The sequence below is a fragment of the Gavia stellata genome, chromosome 1 (genome assembly GCF_030936135.1).
Source record: "Gavia stellata isolate bGavSte3 chromosome 1, bGavSte3.hap2, whole genome shotgun sequence".
NCBI lineage: Eukaryota > Metazoa > Chordata > Aves > Gaviiformes > Gaviidae > Gavia > Gavia stellata.
Window position 1 is genome coordinate 88519996 of NC_082594.1, and position 20655 is coordinate 88540650.

Genomic DNA, 20655 nt, shown 5'->3' on the forward strand with positions numbered 1-20655 from the left:
CGCCCCTCCCTGCCCCGCCCCTCGTGGCGATACGCCTGCGCGTTAGGGCGCCCCGGCCGCTGGGGAAGGACGGCGTACGGAGGACACGCGCCAGCTTCTCACGCCCGCCCCGCCCCTGCGCGGGCCCGCGCGTGCGCCAGGCCGGGCGGGAGCGCGCGCGAGAGGGGCGGGGGGCGGGCAGCGACGGGGCGGCTCCCTCCGCTCGCCCCTCCCGCCGGGCCGGGCCGGGCCGCGCCGCGCCGCGCCGCAGAGGGCGACGGGCGCCGCCGGGCTGGCCGCTTCTCTGGCATGAGCGCGGGTGGCTGCGCCGCCGCCGCCCCAGCGCCCTAGGGCCGTTGTCGGGAGGGGAGCGGAGCGGAGCGGAGCGGCGGAGAGGAGCCGCGCCATGCGGCTGTGCGGGGCGCTGCTGAAGAGCCCCATCCCCAAGCAGATCGAGTACTACTCCCGCTTCTCCCCCTCGCCCCTCTCCATCAAGCAGTTCCTCGACTTCGGTGAGTGGCAGAGCCGCCCGCCGCTGCGGGAGCGGGGTGAGGGGGCTGGGGGTTACCCCGGCTCTCCCGCCGCGCAGGAGCGGCGAGGGCCTGCCCGGGTCGGGGGGAGCGGCGGCGGAGGCCGGCGCCTAGGCCTCGTCTCCTCGCCCAGCGTCTGGGCGGCGGCGCCCGCCCCTGCCGCGGCCTGGGGAGCCGGGGGTGCGCGGTCACGGCGGGGGGCGGCCGGGCGGTGCGCGCTGCTGCGGAGGGACCGGCCCGGCCCGGCCCGGCCCGGCCCGGCCTGGCGGCGGCTCCCCCGCCCCGGGAGGCCCGCAGGCTGATGGGGGCCGTCGTGTGCGAGGCGGGCGCCTGCGGTGACAGCCCGCTGTAAGTGGTCGTCGGCAGCCGGTGGTAGACTGCCTGGCCGCCTCGGCCTCCTGAGGTGAGGTGCCAGGAGGCTGGAGAGGCAGGCTTGCCTCTTTCCTTGCGTTATTCCCAGACAGCAAGCTCCCTGGGGAAGAGGGTCAAAATACGGGTTTCTGAACTGAAATTTTGTGAGCTTAGTGACTGAAAGAGAGAGTGAGCTACTGATCTTGAATGTGAAAATTTTAATCTGCCGTGCAGAGACTGGCTTACTTAAACCTCAGGCATGGACTCTGACAGTACTTGTGTAGGAGACCTGTTCACGGAAAATTCATGCGCTTTAGGAAGCGTTGCTGATGAATAAATAGCATTTTTCTTTTCAGAAGCACTGAACTGAAACCCAGGAATGACTTGTGGTGTTGTTAGAAAACTGACGTTTATATCTAGATAACAATAAACTTCTCATAGCTGTATCAGAGGTTATTTGGCTCCTGCTCTCTGACACAAGAGTTGTTTAGATTTTATTATCTTATGAACGTTGCTGGTAGAGTAAATATAAAGGCTGTGTGTAACATCGTGGAGCTTAATAGAATGTTCCTTCATTCCAGCATTGCGCTGAAGGTACAAGATGACAAAAATGAGGCAGTGGTGTTAAGCCAGAACGTAATTAAAAGTGGAAACAATTGCACGTTTATGGCAATGGTATTAGTGAAAGAATGCTGCAAGTATTAAAGAGCCAGTGCTGGGCTTGCTGCCATGTCTCAGTGAGACAGGGTTTTCTACCATGTTAAAACAAAAAATAAAATCACACCTTGTCCTGTGTTACATTAAAAGGAGAACCTGACTAGAACCCATGCTTTCCTTCTCTGCTCACGTGAGTCTGTTTTCACTTCCCCGCCCCTTCCTTTGCTGCTGTGCTTCCCCTACTCTGGCATTTGTGCTCATTATGCCGTGTCTTTCTGTACTGGGAAAAGCAATGGCCTAAAACTTAAAATATCTTCATTTTAGTCCTGGCACTAAACAAATCATTTCGCCATTGTCTATGTGAAAGTTGGGTCTCTAAATTGTTGCTGGGGAAATGCTAACGTTCATGAGGCTTTTCAGTTGTGACTGGAGAGGTGTAAAGATTTCAGTCTTTGTTTTAATAACTTGGGTGTTCTGGCAAAACGTTGCTTTTTGGTAAGGATTTCTACCATTCTAAGTTCTCCCGGCAGTACTACTTGCTTTTGGACATCTCCTGTGTGGCAGCCTTTTAATAATGCTGGTTTTTTTATTACCTTGTAGTATCTGTATTACTTTATGGTTTGAGAAGTGTCTCATCATTCTCCAGGAAGAAGTAGTCTCATTTTATGGTTTTAAGCCTGGTTTATGTTAGTGGAAATGAACAGGGTAAGAACGGTATGTTACAGCCTGGCCAGCCCTGTTCTTTGGATGTGCTCCAGTCTGTTGTCACTGGATGTGTCTACGGAATCTTGTGTGCACATAGGCTATATATTTAAGTGTATTCATGTCTTAAGACTGACAGGAAACTATGTAGTCTTTGACATTTAAAACCTCTGCAGAAAAAAATGCCTACCGTTTAGGCTTCTAAGATCACCAGGAGTTTTTAAGATTAGTAGTCTTATGTTGCATCAGCCTTGCTAAAACGATCAGCTTGATCTTAATAAGCCTTATGGGCCACTTAACATCTCCACTACTTTATCTTTAGTGCCTGTGTTTACTTAGTAATCTTCCTACTAGAGGTTTCCTGCAATTTAATCAAATAGATTAAAAACAATGTAGATACTTAACTTGTGTGATCCTAGGTGTTGATGGCTTTGGGTAATTTCAAGTTCTGTTGGAGACTTCAGAGGCCTAGAAGGAAAAATTGGCAACAAAACATAAGATATTGGTGCAAGAATTTTACCACTTGAGGCATGGAAGGCCTGGACAATAATGTGCTGTATCAGAGACCTACATTACTTCTACCTGTATTACCCAAAAAAAGAATTTGCTGGTGGCATAGGACACAAGTATTCAAGAGAGTAAATACACCAAGCATAAGGAGCGTGCTACTAAACTGAGGTTGTTCAGTCTGCAGAAGAGGAGGCTGAGGGGAGACCTTCTCGCTCTCTACAATTACCCGAAAGGGGGTTGCAGAGAGGTGGGTGTTGGTCTCTTCTCCCAAGTGACGAGTGACAGGACAAGAGGAAATGGCCTCAAGTTGTGCCAGGGGAGGTTCAGGCTGGATATTAGGAAAAATTTCTTTACTGAGAGAGTGGTGAGACACTGGAATAAGCTGCCCAGGGAGGTGGTGGAGTCACCCTCACTGGAGGTGTTCAAGGAACGTGTGGACGTGGCATTGTGGGACATGGTTTATTGGGCATGGTGGTGTTGGTTGATGGTTGGACTTGATGAACTTACAAGTCGTTTCCAACCTTAGAGATTCTGTGAAAGGTGCAGTTCAGTTGTGTTTGCCCAGCTTAACTATTTGATGGGAAGAAGACACTCTGTTTTGTAGTCAGCTTATAGAAGCTACCTAATGTCTCACTTAAAAAGAAATGGTATTTTTCTTGAGCTACGTAAACATATTGCTTGTGTTACAAAAAGATGATTAAATTTTCAACAAATGATAAAGAAGAATAAGCCCAAAGGGAGTGTGTGAATAACCCTCTCATGGCAGTCTGTGATTTTGTTGTCTGATGTAGGTGTGTTTCTTGTATTTAAAAAAAAAAAAAAAAAGGAGGAATTTGCACTTACTGCAATTCAGATTTTTTTGGAGAAGGATTTTTTTACTTAATTTCTGACAATAATGAAACTACAATATGGTCTTTATGTCTTCTTTTTTGTATTGGTTTTATTGGTTTAGACTAAACTGGCTTCTAAATTTGTCTCTGTAAAATCCTGGTGAGCAGGGGGAGAGAAACTGTATTTCTTGTGGGGTGAAGAGTCTTTTCAGACACAGCTGGTGGCAAGGTACACTGACATACAGCTTAGACTTGTTTTTATTACTGATTAGCAGTGTGGGTTGTATGGAATACAATTGTGTGCATAGTGGGGCTGTAGAGTCTCTATTCCTTTCCAATGATAGCAGTTAATGATGATTACTTTAAAACTTTCTCACATAGCTTAATTCAGTTAATTCAGTTAAAAACAGTTTGGCTGTTTAAGCTAATTCAATAGTACTAAACCCCTGTGAAACAAAACAGAAGGCAATACTTAAAGCAGTGATTCTCAGTCAGTTTTTATAGCTGAGTCCTATTTGTGTCTACATACCATGTTCTGCCGTATGTGATTACTTTGTCGAGCTTGCAGCTATCTTTGTAGCTGCTGCAACTGCGTAAGAGGTTACCGTGTCATGGGCTTGGGACCTCTATGTCACAAACTATGAGTGCTCAGATTGTCTGTGCTGCTTTTTTCTATGTGTGTTCATTTTCTGTTTGCACACTCTTCTTGAATACTGTTCATTCAATTTCTTTCTTACAAAATGCATTTCCCGAGATTCTTGTGCAATCTCATTCCTTTGCAAAAGAATGACCTTCCATAAATGTGTTTTAATATAAACAAGTTTTGACCTCGTTTAATGTTAGCATGTCATTCTAGGTTTATCCAGGCCTCCATAATTATTATGGTCTGGAAAAAAACAAAACCAAAACCAAACCCACTGGATTCAACTCTGGAAATTACTTTGGTAGTTTTCCAAGTGCAGGCATTTCTAAATGACCCAGTCTGCTATAATTACTAAAACATCTTTTCTGAATTAAACTTATAAGTAGAGATGTAGTTAAACATTCAGGTACATGAATCTTTCTACACTTTTGGGGCTAGACTGTTTGGGGAAAAAAAAAAATGCCCATACCGGAGATCTGTATTTTGTGTCAGCTTTAATACAGCATCTCAATTTAGATTTGCTTCAGTGTGCAAGGCAGGCCTTAGAGGATGACAGGTTAATCCAAAATAGCCAATAATATTCATCAGCAACTACATACATGGGTAACCAATTGGTCATGTATGCCTGGGGAAAGTAAATAACCCATCAGACAGGTCTGTCTGAGGAAAGCAAAGTTTTTATGTCTAGGAGTGTCCTAGCATTTAAAGAAAGATGCAAAGAGGCTTGAGTTCATTCTGCCAGCACTAGAAGCTGGCTTGATAAGGGCTGGGTGTGAGCCAAAACCCTTACAGCCATACTAACGCTGAACTGTGCCCGAGCTAGCAAGCTCCATGCAACTGCTTGATTTGGGTCGTGTTGGGGTACCTCGTTGACAGTGAAGATATTAACAAACGTTTCATGAAACAAATGGTTGTACTGAAGAGGTTACATATAAGATAACTAAGCACAAATAAAAACACGGGTGACATAAATTGTGTAATCTTTTGATCATGCATGAAAGAATCATTTGAAGTTGTGCTAGTGCTGTATTGTGAATGTATGCCAGTATAGTATACTCATGTAATACCCATTGCTGTTGCTCAGCTGATGAATTGCCTGAGACTTTGTGAATTTGAGGTTTGTTTCGTCAAAAACATGTACCGTGTGCTTTTGGGGCTTTTTTACTACTAAAACTATCTTGGCCAATTGTTCTTAGCTTTATTCTAGCCTTTTCTAAGTCTCAAATGAAATGTTTTGGATGAATTTTGTACCGAAGAAGTTAAACTTTGCTTCTCGTTAGCTCTTTGTACGTATAGGTAAAACTTAACAAAATGGCACTTACCTCTTCTTATTTGTCATATGTCAGTGTTCATACACCACAGTTACTAATGAGTTTGGACAAAAAAATTGTGTATATACTTAAGATAGAACATCATGAATCATAGTGAATTCTTGTTGTGGAACGTGGCTTAGGAGATCCTGATTTTGTAGGTTATAATCAAAACATCTGTGGCAACTGCTACAGCTACTGGCATTGAAAAATATCACAAAGGTTGTAATTTAGTAATCTTACCGTACTGTGAACAGCTGAGCATGCAGCAGATAATCACAGAGAGTGCATGCAGTTTGGGAACTGTTGTGTCCTGGGGCATATCTGGAGGAAAAGATGAGCAATGGATCCTCCCCATTTTTAAATGTAATTTAATTTTTGGTATGAAATTGTTTACTTTATGTGGTACCTATTAAACTTAGCTGTCTTGAGGAAACTTGTAGGCCTCTTCCAAAACTGATGTAAAGAGGTAAGCCAGGTATTGGCATTGCTGTTGATTACTGTCAGGTGTACGTGCAGTATTAGATCAGGTTTCTGCAAGAGTGTTTACACTGTGTGTTGTCTTGTTGGCAGCAGGCACGCATCAGCACTGGAACTGAAAATGTGCCATTGAAAAGGTAGCTAGCAGATAAAATTTGAACAACAAGATGTGGGGGTACAGAAGTAGAGGTCGAAAGCAGCCTTATGTCTCCAAACATAATTACTAATCTGATGGAAGATGCCTATAAGAAGCTATTTTACAGGAAAAGTTACTAGAAGGTTCATGGATTTTTTTTTTAACAAAACTTTAATGGAGAGACTGTGCCTCTAAGGACACTCATGAAGTTTAGGGCTCAAAGGTACTACTAAATAATTACCTGCCATTTATTGCTGTGTTTTTTCTACTGCTGTCTGTACACTGACCTTAAAACCATACACTTGATTTAAGTGCATCTTCAAAAAAAATTTCCTCTTAACATGGATGCTAACCACTGAATCAGATCAGAAAGATGAATGCTAGTCAGACATTACTGTCTTTTATTTTCATCTGACTGGCTTCAGCTTCCAACCAGCAATTTTGTCATAGCTTTCGTTAGTAGGTTAGGATCCTTTGATGCCTGGAATATTGAGGTATTTGTACATTGTGATGCAATGTTTTGTCTTGATCTTGTAAAGCTAAATACATTCTTTAAATAAGTTATTTCAAGCCTTATGAAAATACTATGGCATTAACTTTTTTGGCTTTTCCAGGATTTTCAATATTCTTCAAATGTGTCTGTTAGAGCTTTAAATAGAATCCCGATAGGAGTTTTGCCTAACATTGGAATAGAATCATTTTACTGCTGTTTTTTTTACCTTGAAAGGCTAGCCTTTTGTCACAGTGGAAGCTGGCTTGTCTGTCTGCTTTTATTCTTGAATTATTTTGGGGTTACTGCTTTTCTGTATTTAGTTGTTTATTTTCTAGATCTGAGCATGGATAAAGTTTGCATTTCATAATATAAAAAAGCATTTTCTTTGAATGGGCTAAAGCACAGCAAGGAGCTGGAAGCCTTTGTTTGATGCAACTGTTATAAATAACTTGCTACTATTTACAACTCTGCCAGTCTCTGGCAGGCAGTGATGTTCCAATACTATATATAATATTGAAGGTTTTTAAAAGGCCTAATATTGATTGTTGTGAAGGTCTGGAAGAGTCATTGTGGTTAGATAACTTTGTTCAGCAGTCACTATTGAACTGTGATATGGTAGAGATATTTTCGTGTGTGTGGGTGAGCACTATGCAGTATTAGATCATTGTGCATTTCACTTACAGAATTACCTGTATCAGTCACTTTTGGAGACTTTTTCAGGGATTAAGTGTGCTTGCTTGATAATCGCTTTTATAAAGGCTAAGCACAGGAAATCCTGCCTTGGGTAGGTGATTGAGTGGCCATTTCTTGCCTGTAAGCATAGGCTAGTAGTCTGCAAGTGAGCATCCTCCAACTGATGGGATTGATTGTGTTTTTTTTCCCTAAATGGCAGAAAATGTCTTAGTCTGTGTTCTGGTTGTCTTTGGACTGACCAAAGGTGCTGCTGCAGTCCTCTGCCTTCAGGTGCTCGGAAGGGGAGATGGTGTTACGCTGCATGCGTATGTGTGTGCGTACTCATGCATTTTTTTGTGGAAGCTGGTGTAGCATTGAAGCAGACAGGGGAATGTCTTTTGGTGAAAGAAAGAAGACAAGAACACCTAATCTCCATGAAGCAGTAAACAATGTTTTGGTTTTTTGTTTTTCTGTGTGGTTTTTTTAGCAAGTAACAGAAATAATAGAGAATACAGCTTGACAGAAATTGGGAACTTGATAACACTACATTCTGGAAGGACAAAAAGATAGGATTTCCAGTTCTTAAAGATCTAAGAATCCCGATTCTACCCCCCGAAACTGGTAGAAATTGTTGAAGTGCCTGCTTTAGACTAGATTTGGACTGATAAGGAAGTGCTTGAAGATCTGAAACTTAATTAAATTTTGATGAAAATTATAATGAATTGATAGCATTCCTTTCCCTTGGGAATGGAAGAAATGACACCTGGTGATTTTAAAGTAGCATAACTTTTACAAGCTAGGGAAATAAGTAGATAGGGTCTCTTCTAAGACATAAGGAACATAAGATGATCTGTCAATTTCTGAAAGAGAAATTCTGATGCAGGCAGAAGATAAGAGAGCAGCAGAGCAGTGTTAGGAATTCCAGAAATACTGTTCATTTAAAAAAGAATCATATGAAAACTGGAAACGAGGACATATATCTCAGGTTGCAGTACGAATAACAGCTAAGGTGTAAAGTCAGGGGATAGAAAAACAGAGAAAAAGATGCTGAGATAATTTATAGTAACTGGGGAGAATGCTGAAGTATAGCGTTTACTTGATTAAAGTAAGTACATAATGATAAAGACTACTGAATTCATCTTTGCTTTGATCAGAAAAAGATAAATTGTATCCAGAAACTTAAAGGTAATCACAACTCCCCCCTGTTCCTGATAAAATTTTTGGGTAAGCTGAAGTATGTTTAGATCCTCTTGGCTTAGTGGGTGCCAGCAGAAGTAAGCCAGTGCTGTGTTTTGTGAGTAGCTGACCGCTTTCTTCTGCAAATGGGAGTGCCTGGTGCAGCACAGCTGTTGCTTGCAGGCTTCATGGAAATAACCGATGGTGATGGCCCCAGCGTTGTGGAAGTGGGAAGATAAACTACTTGTCTTTTAAAGAAAAGGAAGAGGAGGACATTAGAGTAAGTCAGGTTGACTGAAGTAGCTGAAAAAATGGTAGAGCTAATAATGAAGTAATACATGAATAAGCACCAAGAGATAATAAGGTGGTAAAAAGACAATAAATTGTGTTGAGGTGGTCTGATTTCCAGGTTGATTTGATGTTTACTAAGGCAGTAGCAGTAGATGTTGTACCTGGCTTTTTATGAAGTTCTGGCACAGTGCCCTGTGAAATTCTTAATTAAAAAAACCCCACAAAAAATATGGAAGAACTTTAAGATACGATTGCTATATAGTAGGTGTGCAGTGTTCTGGTGGGTTGACCCCGTCCAGCAGCTGAGCACCCACGCAGGTGCTTGCTCCCCTCCTCCCACCCCTCATTGGGATGGGGGAGAATAGGAAGAGCAAAAGTGAGAAAACTTGTGGGTCAAGATAAAGACAGTTTAATGAAGAAGGAAAGAGGAAGAGAAACAAGTGATGCAAAGGCAGTCACTTGCCACTCCCACAAGCAGGCTGATGCCCAGCTGGTCTTGGTGTAATGACTGTCTTGGGAGACAGAGCCACCTGATTTTTTTATTGCTGGGTATGACATCATGTAATATGGAACATCCCTTTGGCCAGCTTAGGTCAGCTGTCCTGGCTCTGTCCCCTTCCATCCTCTTACCTATGCCCAAACCTACTTGCTGGGGTTGGGGCCAAGTGGAAGAGAAAGGGAGAAAGCGTTCAAGCTGTGCAAGTGCTGTTTAGCAATAGCCAAAATATAGGTGTGTCATCAACACTTTTAGTCACAGATCTGAAGCCCAGCACCTTGTGGGTTGCTGTGAGGAAAGCTGACTCCATCCCAGCCAGACTTAGTATACGTTTATGAAGAACACTCCATATATACTCTACATTTCACTAGGAGTCATTGATTTTCACAGTACTCTTCTGTGGAGAGTGAGTAGTATTTCTTAAGTTCCCCATGGTCCAAACCAATATAGTCCATAATAGAATTTAGTATAGATTTAGGAATTGTTTTATCTTATCCTAGAGTTGTTATATTAAAGCAGCTTTTCTTGATGCCAGTTACCCTTAATATATTAGTGGTTTTTAAAAGCCACCTTTTTCCCAAAATTACTGAAGTATTTTATAGGCTGGTACTTATCCATTGTAAAATATGTTTATGATTTTCTGTGTCTTCCTGGAGTCAGTTAAATGTAATTTTTCTTCTTGGAATAATCAGTTGAAAGGGCAGATTAGAGCACTGAACTGTGACTCTTAAGAGATAAAATTTTTCTCCTTTTTCTGATGCTTTGTGTGTTGGAAGAGTATTATATTAACCCTTTTTTCCTTTGAACGGTTTTATGTAAATGTGACATTCTCTTACATGTTTCTTTGTCCTGTTTAAATTATTTTCCTTGCCTGGGAAGAGGCTACTCTTACTCTGTTGCGCGTATGTATAAAAAAAGTCACATTAGGTTCTAGGCAATGTAAAATAACGCAGTGTTATAAATACTTTCACTGACTTAATTCCTTAAAATAATACACTTGTGCAAATTTTAGTTGATATTTTTCAGAACTAGGTTTAAGACTGTAAATAGAGAAAGAGGCAAAGCTAAGAAGTTTAAAAATTACTTTCTGCTAAAAATAGTTTACATTTGAACTGCTACTTCTTTGTTTTAGTCCTTGTTTATGCTTTTCTTAAAGATTTTATAGGCTGGATAAGTACATTCAAACCCTGGTAACTAGCAGTGGCATAGAGGAATCCTCTAATCTTTTTTGCAGTGTGGTTTGTTAATGATCAAAAGCATTTCGTAACAAGATGGTTAACAATGTAATACGTTTCACCTCACTGAGACTGAAGGGAAAATGGACCATGTGGTATTAGCAGTATTTTTATGTAATTGGCATTAACTGTGTGAGTCTTTGCTCATAAACGATGATTTTATTTATGCTGGAGATTTGGAATATTTTTCCCTTTGGCATGTTGACAGGGACTAAAGGATAAAGCAGAGATTAGTATTTTTCTGGAACAGTTAGTGGGGATTACGGAAGTTTTCCATAAAGTTAGGGAGGAAGTTGTCAAAGCTATGAGAGTTTAGGTAGAGTGTTAAAAATTGGGAATATCTAATTATAACCTTCAATGTGAAATAGATCTTCACCTTTTATGGGAGGAAAAGGTGATTATGAGCTCAAAGGAGCAAAATTAAGTCTCTTCTGGTCAGTTTATTGTAACAGAACCTGATCAGAGAGCCACAAACGCGGAATAAAGTTTCTTTGGCTTGGTGTTTTAAGCCTCATCTACATTTAAAAAAAATTTCTAAATTTGTTTTAAAATTTCGAGTCTCACCAGAACAAAACACTAAATTTGTTTTGTCCCAGATCTCCTATTTGAAAGCCATAGAGCCCTTTCGCAGTGTAGGTCAGAGTTGATGTGCTGCACAGTATGTGTGCCTCTGTCCTGCTCTTGGACTATTCCCTGCTTAGGTCTCAGGAGTGTTAGAGGAAGAGGAGCTGGTGTAGTCTGAAGAGCCACTTTTTTTTTAGAGGCTCCTTGCACTTAGTTAGGGAGGGCGTCTTTGGGTTGTATGGATAGCTCTAGGATCAGGAACCTGATCTGGGCCATGGTTTCTCCTAAGAACATTTTGGCTCTTTGCCTGTTGTGTGCTGTGGGGAGCACGTGTGATATGGGTGAGACAAAGCTTAGCTCCTAAAATGATTCAGCTATTTGACTTCCAGCCTGCTCCCAAAACGTCCTATGGAAGACAACCTTGGGCCTATGTGAATTGGCCTAAAAAATAATATAGCCTGTGGGTAATTGCTTGAGCATCTCTGCATTAAACTTCATAGATCTTTTTGATTACTGTGCTTTCTCTTGGCAAATGCTTTAAAATAAGAACTGAGTAGTAAGCAGTTAAATATTAGTTTTAGATCAGAGAGGCTTATTTTAAAAATTAATGCTTTTATTTTAATTTGGGTTGGTTTCTATAATATGTGGTATTGGTTTACAGCTTTTACAAGTGGTTGTCTGATAAACCGTTCTTGAGAGAGAAACAGACATCTTCCCTTGAGTCCCTTCAGTGAACAGAAGCCTGTGGCTTTAGGAGTTACAGTTAATTATTGCAGTTTGACTAAGACTTTGATAGATCTACAGTGTCTTGTGCATCTGTTAATTCCTTCTGTTTATCTGTTATGGTTCAGTAATAAGTTAAGCTGCTTTCCAGCACAGTTTCATTGCAATTGCAAGCCCTTGTTCTTGAGCTTACCGGACGTTTGCTGGAAATATAACACAGCTGAGAGGAAACAGTCCTGGAGGTTCCTGGAGTGTGTGGAAGATAACTTCCTGACACGGCTGGTAAGTGAGCCTACCAGGGGAGGTGCCCTGCTTGACCTGCTGTTTACAAACAGAGAAGGACTGGTGGGAGAAGTGATGGTCGGAGGCAGTCTTGGGCTTAGCGACCATGAAATAATAGAGTTCTCAGTTCTTGGTGAAGTAAAGAGGGGGGGGTCAGCAAAACCACTACAATGGTCTTCCGGAGGGCAGACTTGGGCCTGTTCAGGACACTGGTTGAGAGGGTCCCTTGGGAGACAGTCCTGAAGGGCAAAGGGGTCCAGGAAGGCTGGGCCTTCTTCAAGAAGGAAATCTTAAAGGCACAGGAGCAGGCAGTCCCCATGTGCCTTAAGAAGAGCCAGTGGGGAAGACGACCGGCCTGGCTGAACAGGGAGCTTTTGCTGGGACTCAGGAAAAAAAGGAGAGTTTATCACCTTTGGAAGAAGGGGCAGACAACTGAAGAAAAGTACAAGGATCTCGTTAGGTCGTGCAGAGAGGGAATTAGAAAGGCAAAAGCCCAGCTAGAGCTCAATCCGGCCATGGTCGTAAGGGATAACAAAAAATGTTTTTACAAATATATTAACAACAACAAGAGAGACAAGGAGAATCTCCATCCTTTACTGGATACGGGAGGGAACATTGCCACCAAGGATGAGGAAAAGGGTGAGGTACTTAATGCCTTCTTTGCCTCAGTCTTTAATAGCCACACCAGGCATCCTCAGGGTATTCAGCTCCCTGAGCTGGAAGACAAGGATGGAGAGCAAAATAAACTCCCCATAATCCATGAGGAAGCAGTTAATGACCTGCTATGCCACCTGGACACTCACAAGTCTATGGGGCCTGATGGCATCCACCCAAGGGTGCTGAGGGAGCTGGCGGAGGAGCTTGCCAAGCCGCTCTCCATCATTTATCAACAGTCCTGGTTAACAGGGGAGGTCCCAGGTGACTGGAGGCTTGCCAGTGTGACACCCATCTACAAGAAGGGCGGGAAGGAGGATCCGGGGAACTACAGGCCTGTCAGCCTGACCTCGGTGCCGGGGAAGGTTATGGAGAGGCTCATCTTGAGGGCGCTCACGGGACACGTGCAGGACAACCAAGGGATCAGGCCCAGCCAGCACGGGTTCATGAAAGGCAGGTCCTGCTTGACCAACCTGATCTCCTTCTATGACCAGGTGACCCGCCCAGTGGATGAGGGGAAGGCTGTGGATGTTGTCTACCTGGACTTTAGTAAAGCCTTTGACACTGTCTCCCACAGTATTTTCCTGGAGAAGCTGGCGACTCGTGGCTTAGACAAGTGCACTGTTGGCTGGGTAAAACACTGGCTGGATGGCCGAGCCCAGAGAGTTGTGGTGAATGGAGTGAAATCCAGCTGGCGGCCAGTCACAAGCGGAGTCCCCCAGGGCTCAGTTTTGGGGTTGGTCTTGTTTAATATATTTATCGATGATCTGGACAAGGGGATTGAGTGCACCCTCAGCAAGTTTGCAGGTGACAGCAAGTTGGGCGGGAGTTGATCTGCTCGAGGGTAGGAAGGCTCTGCAGAGGGATCTGGACAGGCTGGATCGATGGGCCAAGGCCAATTGTATGAGGTTCAACAAGGCCAAGTGCCGAGTCCTGCACTTGGGTGACAACAACCCCAGGCAACACTACAGCTTGGGGAAAGCTGCCCTGCAGAAAAGGACCTGGGGGTGTTGATTGACAGCTGGCTGAATATGAGCCAGCAGTGTGCCCAGGTGGCCAAGAAGGCCAATGGCATCCTGGCCTGTATCAGAAATGGTGTGGCCAGCAGGAGTAGGGAGGTGATCGTGCCCCTGTACTCGGCGCTGGTGAGGCCGCACCTCAAATACTGTGTTCAGTTTTGGGCCCCTCACTACAAGAAAGACATTGAGGTGCTGGAGCGTGTCCAGAGAAGGGCAACGAAACTGGTGAGGGGTCTGGAGCACAAGTCTTATGAGGAGCGGCTGAGGGAACTGGGGTTGTTCAGCCTGGAGAAGAGGAGGCTCAGGGGAGACCTCATCGCTCTCTACAATTACCTGAAAGGAGGTTGCAGAGAGGTGGGTGTTGGTCTCTTCTCGCAAGTGACTAGCGACAGGAGAAGAGGAAATGGCCTCAAGTTGCGCCAGGGGAGGTTTAGACTGGATATTAGGAAAAAATTTCTTTTCTGAGAGAGAGTGGTAAAACACTGGAACAGGCTGCCCAGGGAAGTGGTGGAGTCACCCTCACTGGAGGTGTTCAAGGAACGTGTGGATGTGGCATTGTGGGATATGGTTTAATGGGGATAGTGGTGTTGGGTTGATGGTTGGACTTGATGATCTTACAGGTCTTTTCCAGCCTTAGTGATTCTGTGATTTGGAGGACCATTTACTTGAAACAGGCTTACAGGAATTCACAAGTTACATACTGTAACTTATTACATTATTATTACTACATTATTTATTATTATATTAGTATATAGCTAATGTAATGGTAAATGTAATAATTTTGTCCATGTTGAACTGTTCAGTTGTGCTAATGACAGCTGTCTGATGTTTTGTCCTTTTGCCCTACATTTACATGAAAATGTGAACTGATTTTCTCTTGGCACCAGTGATACTCATCTATATGACCATAGTAATTAACGCACATGAGACACAAACAAGCTGACTTTTTCAGAGATTTTGGAAATAAGGGGAGATAAGTATATTTTTCCTATGTACAAACTGAAGAGTCGTTATTTAATTTTGAACTTCTTAAGTTGAAATCTAGACCTTTGGCTTGTCAATGGGATTTGGTCTGGTCATTTAGACAACAGAATATAGGCTAATGCATTCATATTAGTGATTGGTATCCTGAAATTTTCCTTTGAAATAGAAAGTAAATGCTGCAGTTGGCCTGGCGGTCAAAGAGTGCTTGAATCTGTTGTTAGTTGAATTGCATAAATCAGAAATGGTTTATTAAGCTCAACTGTTTCTGTACTTCAGCTCTCGTAATTTATCCATATGCTGTGTCACATGTCTGTTGGAAAGTTTAACTGGAAAGCTAACTAACATGTGAGCTTGCTAGTTTGGATTGCGCTTAGCAATGAAATGGCGCAGAGTGGAAATCAATGGTTGTAGGGTGTAAACAAATAAATTCTCATCTATGAACATAAATAATTTAGATTGAGAAGACTTGGTGTACCTCTATCAGTGTGCTTTTCCTTAGACCGCAAAGGTGCAACTAGTAATGGGAGAACAGAAACAAGTTATGTGGAAAAGCTTACTTGCAGACTTTAATTCGTCTGGCTTTAGCTGGTTTTCTGGCAGTAGTTTTTTAACAAAGCTTAATTGTTCAGACTTCATAAAAGTGATACATTTATTATAGTTCAGTAAGATCTAAAAATATTTTCCCATCCTTAATTCCTCAAGTTTTATTTTTTGAAACTTGAGTTTCTCCAGTTTCCTTACTGGCATAGAATCAATCTCTTAATATGCTGATCATATGTGCCGAGTGAAAGCATGTCCTTAAAAGAGGGCACTTCAATGGAAAAATCATAGGTGTTGGTGGAAGTAGCCTTAGAGAGCAGTGATGGAACTTGGGCTGAAGCTTAGGTCTGGGATGTCTAAAAACAGGCTGAATACCTAAGGTTAGTGTGGGCCGGATCCTTAAATTTGGCCATCTGCTGGCTACGTGTGTTGGAACAGCTGTACAGATTGAGGTCACTATCCTGTAGCACAACATGGTAGGTTGGAAAAGGGAATCCAATGTCAATGTACAGCTTTCTTAGAGGCAGCCTGGGCTAGAGAGTGAGGGTCAGCACGAGTCAGCATCTCCAGTTATGTTGTGTGTGTTTTTTCCCTTTGCTTCATCATCTTTATTGGGTTTTACAAAGCCCTGTCTTTTACCAAACAAACCATCCCTGTATGCTTTTTGTGAGATTGGTATTTTTAGTGGTTGGTGAGATAAATACCTAGAAAGTATGCTGAAAATGTCTTTATTTCTATGGTGGAATAGGGATGCTTTTGGAGTTGGGGTTCTTCTGAGTTTTTTTTTGTAGCCACGTTTATTGGGGCTGTGCAAGCATAGCTTGTTTGCCTTTTAATATATAGCCTATGCTCCTGAAATTGGTGTATAATGAGTGGAATTTTATCAATCCTTCTTTAGTTCTCTTTTTCTAGCTTCAGTAGCAAGTTACTAGGTTTAGCCTTTGCTCAGTCCGCTCTAATGCCTTGATCTTTTTGCCTGTTCTTTTGAAGAGTTCTCCATCCTCCTGCTTCACTTTTTTGTTGTTTGTTTCATTTGCCTGTACAGGAGCTAAAAAGTAATCTGGAAGCTCAAGAGAAGAGAGTAGTTATGGTCAATCACTCCTGCCTTCCTGTCTGTCTTCCTTTGTTTTGCCCTAGATGAAAGCAATAGTAGTAGTTTCACAGGGATAGGAGGTGAAAGACTTCTGATCTTGATTTTACGGATTCTGAAAGGAGTCCGTCCTCTCAGACATACAATAAGTGGGACTTTGCTGCTTTTGAGTGTTCAAGTAGTGTGGTATCTAATGTCTCAGCTTGGTGTTAGATACATAGTTAATGGAGAGAATAAGACCTCTGGGTGCAGTGAAAAGACTAAAAAGAGCACTTTGTTTCTTCTTTTCCCATCTCATCAGACAGATAAAAGCATCAGTAGTTTCTGAGTATTAACACTTATGATGTGACCCTGGCAGTCCAGTACCTGCTAGGGATGTGTCAGCCATATTAGGTTTTCAAAGCAGGTGACTTTGATCATCATCTGTGAAGGACTACTCCTGTAGTCTGTTCTCAGATGGGTATTTCATGAATGTGGGAATCTGGCAGCTGAACTGAGAGCATTTGACAATGTTCTGGAGGAACCAAAGTTCATGGTCTCATGCTGAGTTTCTGCCCTCTTCTGCAGCAAAATCAAGGTTTGCATACAGCCTTCTGTATGGAACTAATCCTTTTGTAATCTGAATCTTGGACAGCATAGTATTGCTCTGGCAATTTGTGGAATTTGCCAGAATTTAATCAGGTTCTGCTGCATGCATGTGAATAGTGTCTACATTGTTTGTGCCTCTTGTTGCAGGACCCAGAACAGACGTTTTCTCTAGGTCCAGCTTTGCAACAGTTGTCTAAGTCCATCACTGCAATGGAAGGAACTGAAAAGACACTGGTTCAGAGGGAGTACTGTGATGAATGTTCATTCCTTCCAACAGAAAAATACTTTTTTTTTCCTCCTACATGCCACAGGCATATGATCCTTAGAGCCTGAGTGGGCCTTGTTATCTATGTTATATCTGTTTTCCATTTCTTACCACCATGGGGTAAAAGGTGAAAGAGAATAACAGGGAAGAGGTGAGTAAATGCTCAGAGAAGAGTTGAATCTCAGAGAGGGGAAAATAGATCAGTAGAGAAAACTGTCTGGAAGTAGAACTTCCTGAATTTCCTTTGGATTGAAGGGTCCACCAGTGATAATATTGATATATAACCCTGAAACATTCCACTTTTAATCTTTTCCCATTTGATGGTATTGCATTTAGAAGATCTAACGTGTTCAAACCTGCTTTTGTGACCTGTGTTACCTCAAAGCTTCTGGATCATGTTTTATTTATACATTTTCTTATCTTTTTTTTCTCTGATACCTGTCTAATTGAATAAATGGCATGATTTATTTTTGGTGGAAATGACTAACACCTTTTCACATCTAAGAAAATTGATCTTAATATTAAATGCCACCTTCTGGGTGGACTTTTTATGAAATCTTAATGTCTTACTGTCTTATTTAAATAGTTTTACCTATATTAACTTAAACTTGAGCAAGGACAGTCAAATCAGTTCTTCAGGTGTGTCATACTTCACTGCATAAGCAAATCCACCATCATTTAGAGACTCTCTTTTGTGGATGGTGACCATTCCAAATGCAGCAGTGTTTGTGTAGGTACTGTTCCCACTGTATTGTTACAAACCCTGGCTTGATTCTATCATGTATAAGGCTGTTATATGGAAGGTTGTCCATAGAATATTCTTCACTGACCTTAGTTTGATGTAAAGTCCAGGAGATCGCTGCTTAGGTCCTTGTTCAACTAATTTTCTCATTTTCACTGTGTTGAAGGCTGTAACTGTTGTCAGTCTGTTACATTGACTTGTACTTATATGAGAGTCTCAGGATTGGCATCACAGTCTCTCTGGTGCTAGTTTTGAACTGAAGATTTGAAGGTGGCAGAGAGGAGGCCATGAATATGCTTTTCTGTATGACTTCTGTATAGGGTGACTGACTGGCCCAGACATTCCCTGTCTGGATTGTTCAGAAGATTGAAGATGGTAGAGCATTTATTAAACCACCTCTTTTTTTAAACTTTTAAAAAGTCCTACTGTGGTGACACTTGACATTTCTTTCAGTTTTTGTGCTAAGTGTGCATGCAGTGGTAATAATTTGAAGATTACTTTCTTCACAAATATTTTTCTTTGACAGAAAAATGGCAATAAAAAGTGACTTCTATTGTATAACTGAATTTACACAATCTGTGCTGCATTTTTACTAACTCTGACTTGCTTCAGAGTTCTCAGTTTTTGCTTGTTTCTCTCTATGTGCGAAATTGCACTGCTTTCTTTTTGCAGGTGATTGACAAAGATACGTGGTGATCACTTTCTTCCTCTTGGGTCAGGAAAGAATTAGGGCTACAAAGAGTGTTAGGCAGTGTTCAGTCTGATTTCCAGTTCAGAGACTGAATTAACTAGCTTAATGTAATTTTTGGCAGATGTCTAACTTCAATAGTAAAAGAGATGGCAAAAAAGCAGAGCAGGTTGCTGTCTTTTACAGTGTTTGCCATCAGGAAGTTTCTGTCAAATTATGGCTTGAATCTTCTGCAGTTTGAGTCTAATACTTGTTTGGTCCTTGACGGACTAGGTTACTGCTGTGTCCTCTGTAGTGAACTGTAAGGCTTTGAAGAGTGTTGCTGTGTTCTTTATCTATTTCTTCTTGGGTAAATCCAGTCAGATTCATTAATTCCTTTGTCACAGACTGTTTTACTGTTGTGGTCATCTGGATTTCTGCTTGGTCCATCTACCCTTTTAGAAGATGCTCAGAAATTGATGTAATTTACCAGTGTTGAGTAGAGTGGGTTATTTTACATGTGCTTTTCCTTCATCCTCTTTGGTGAAATTCTGTGTTAAGTTGTAAGCACTGTAGGTATGATGTGGGGGTTTCTTAAACAGCTTGAAAGTATAACTTTCATTAAGAAGAGTAAAAATATAAAGATAATCTAGCCTCTTGGCCCTGAATTAAAATTTAGTCCCTTAGAAAACAGAATTCCTTTATAGGGTTATTTTCTACCATGAAGAGTAGTATGGGGCTGCTTTGTTCCCTGCAGCAGAGTAGACCTATAGCAAAGAGGTGGTACACTGTATGGTTTGTTCTTTATGTTGCCTTAATGTGATACTCCTCATTGAAGGAAACCTGTTTCAGTGCCTGACTTGAGAATTTGGTCTGCACAATTTTTCCACTTAAAGCAACAAAACTGAATTATCATTCAATCAAAATCAAGTAGTGCGGTATTACAGACACCAGGAAGTAAATGTTGATGGTGCATGTAAAATTGTGAACCCCATATATCATGGGATGTCTTACTTTCCTTTCTTCTTGGCTTTGTGGATAAGAAGTGTTTCACTTTGAGCCTTCTAGTATTTCCATTTTCAGTTTTTTAAAAGCATGCTTTTAAAGAGATCTATTTGCTTTGTGTGTTTCTGGGTATATAAAGGTATATGTATGTAACAAAATGGATGCTGTCCACTACAATGTCCTTTTTTGGCTGTTCTGTCTGTATTAAACATTTATTATCAAGTTGGGCAGAAGGCATGTTAATGAAGTATAATTAATTCTAGAGATTACTTGCATACTTAATGAAAGGGTCAAATTTGCAATGTTGGTAATATCTGTCCTTCATTCTTCGCAAGATTGTTAAAGCAGACTATTGCTTAATTCTTCTGTGGAACTCTGTCAGTTTTATCTTCCCAAAAATCAATGCGGAACTTGTGAAAACTGAAATAATTGCATTTCTGATGCACTGTTCTGAAAGGGGTTTTCTTTTCCTAATGCACAATCTTAGGTGTCTAACAGCTTATGTACCTCAGAAATGGTATTTAAAATCTTTAACAACTCAACAGTTTGAGATGAGAACAGTTATTTGTGATAGATTTGTACACCTCCAAAAGTGGTTTATTCCTTCATTTTTATTTTTTTCATTTTAATCTGTTCAGGACTAGCTAAACTATGCAATGAAATTCTGTTGGCTTTTGAAAGGATCCGAAGACTTGGACTGTTGTTCTGTGTTCTCAGGGGTAGCAAGATATCGGAGGGTGATCTGTTACGCAGCTTACCGAAACATTTCCAGTAGATGCCTAGCTAGAAACAGTCAGTTAAAGAAATGGGATTCAGACTTTTTCGTAAGCGGTCGAGGATCTAAGACTTCCAAATGCTGTGGTTTCTTGGGCGTTCTTTCCTTTCTAGTATTTCTAATCTCTCATCTATGGCATTGGGAACTTCAAACTCATGTGTGAGTTGATGCTTCTTTCATGGGTATAGTGTAGCATGTGGGCTGATCCACAAATGAAGTGCTGATATTGGAAATGTACGCAGCTGCCAACTTAAGGAAATAATTTT

The 20655-nt window shown here is 41.8% G+C and overlaps 1 protein-coding gene across 2 annotated transcripts in view; it reads left to right on the plus strand.

Moving 5' to 3' along the window:
• The first annotated feature begins 356 nt into the window (after positions 1-356).
• Positions 357-20655, plus strand: part of PDK3 (pyruvate dehydrogenase kinase 3) — a 62014-nt gene continuing 41715 nt past the window's right edge. For both annotated transcript variants that reach the window (XM_059834774.1, XM_059834717.1), the window contains exon 1: positions 357-491. In XM_059834774.1, coding sequence (XP_059690757.1) covers positions 386-491 — 106 coding nt within the window. In that variant the 5' untranslated portion in view covers positions 357-385. The remainder of the gene's footprint in view (positions 492-20655) is intronic.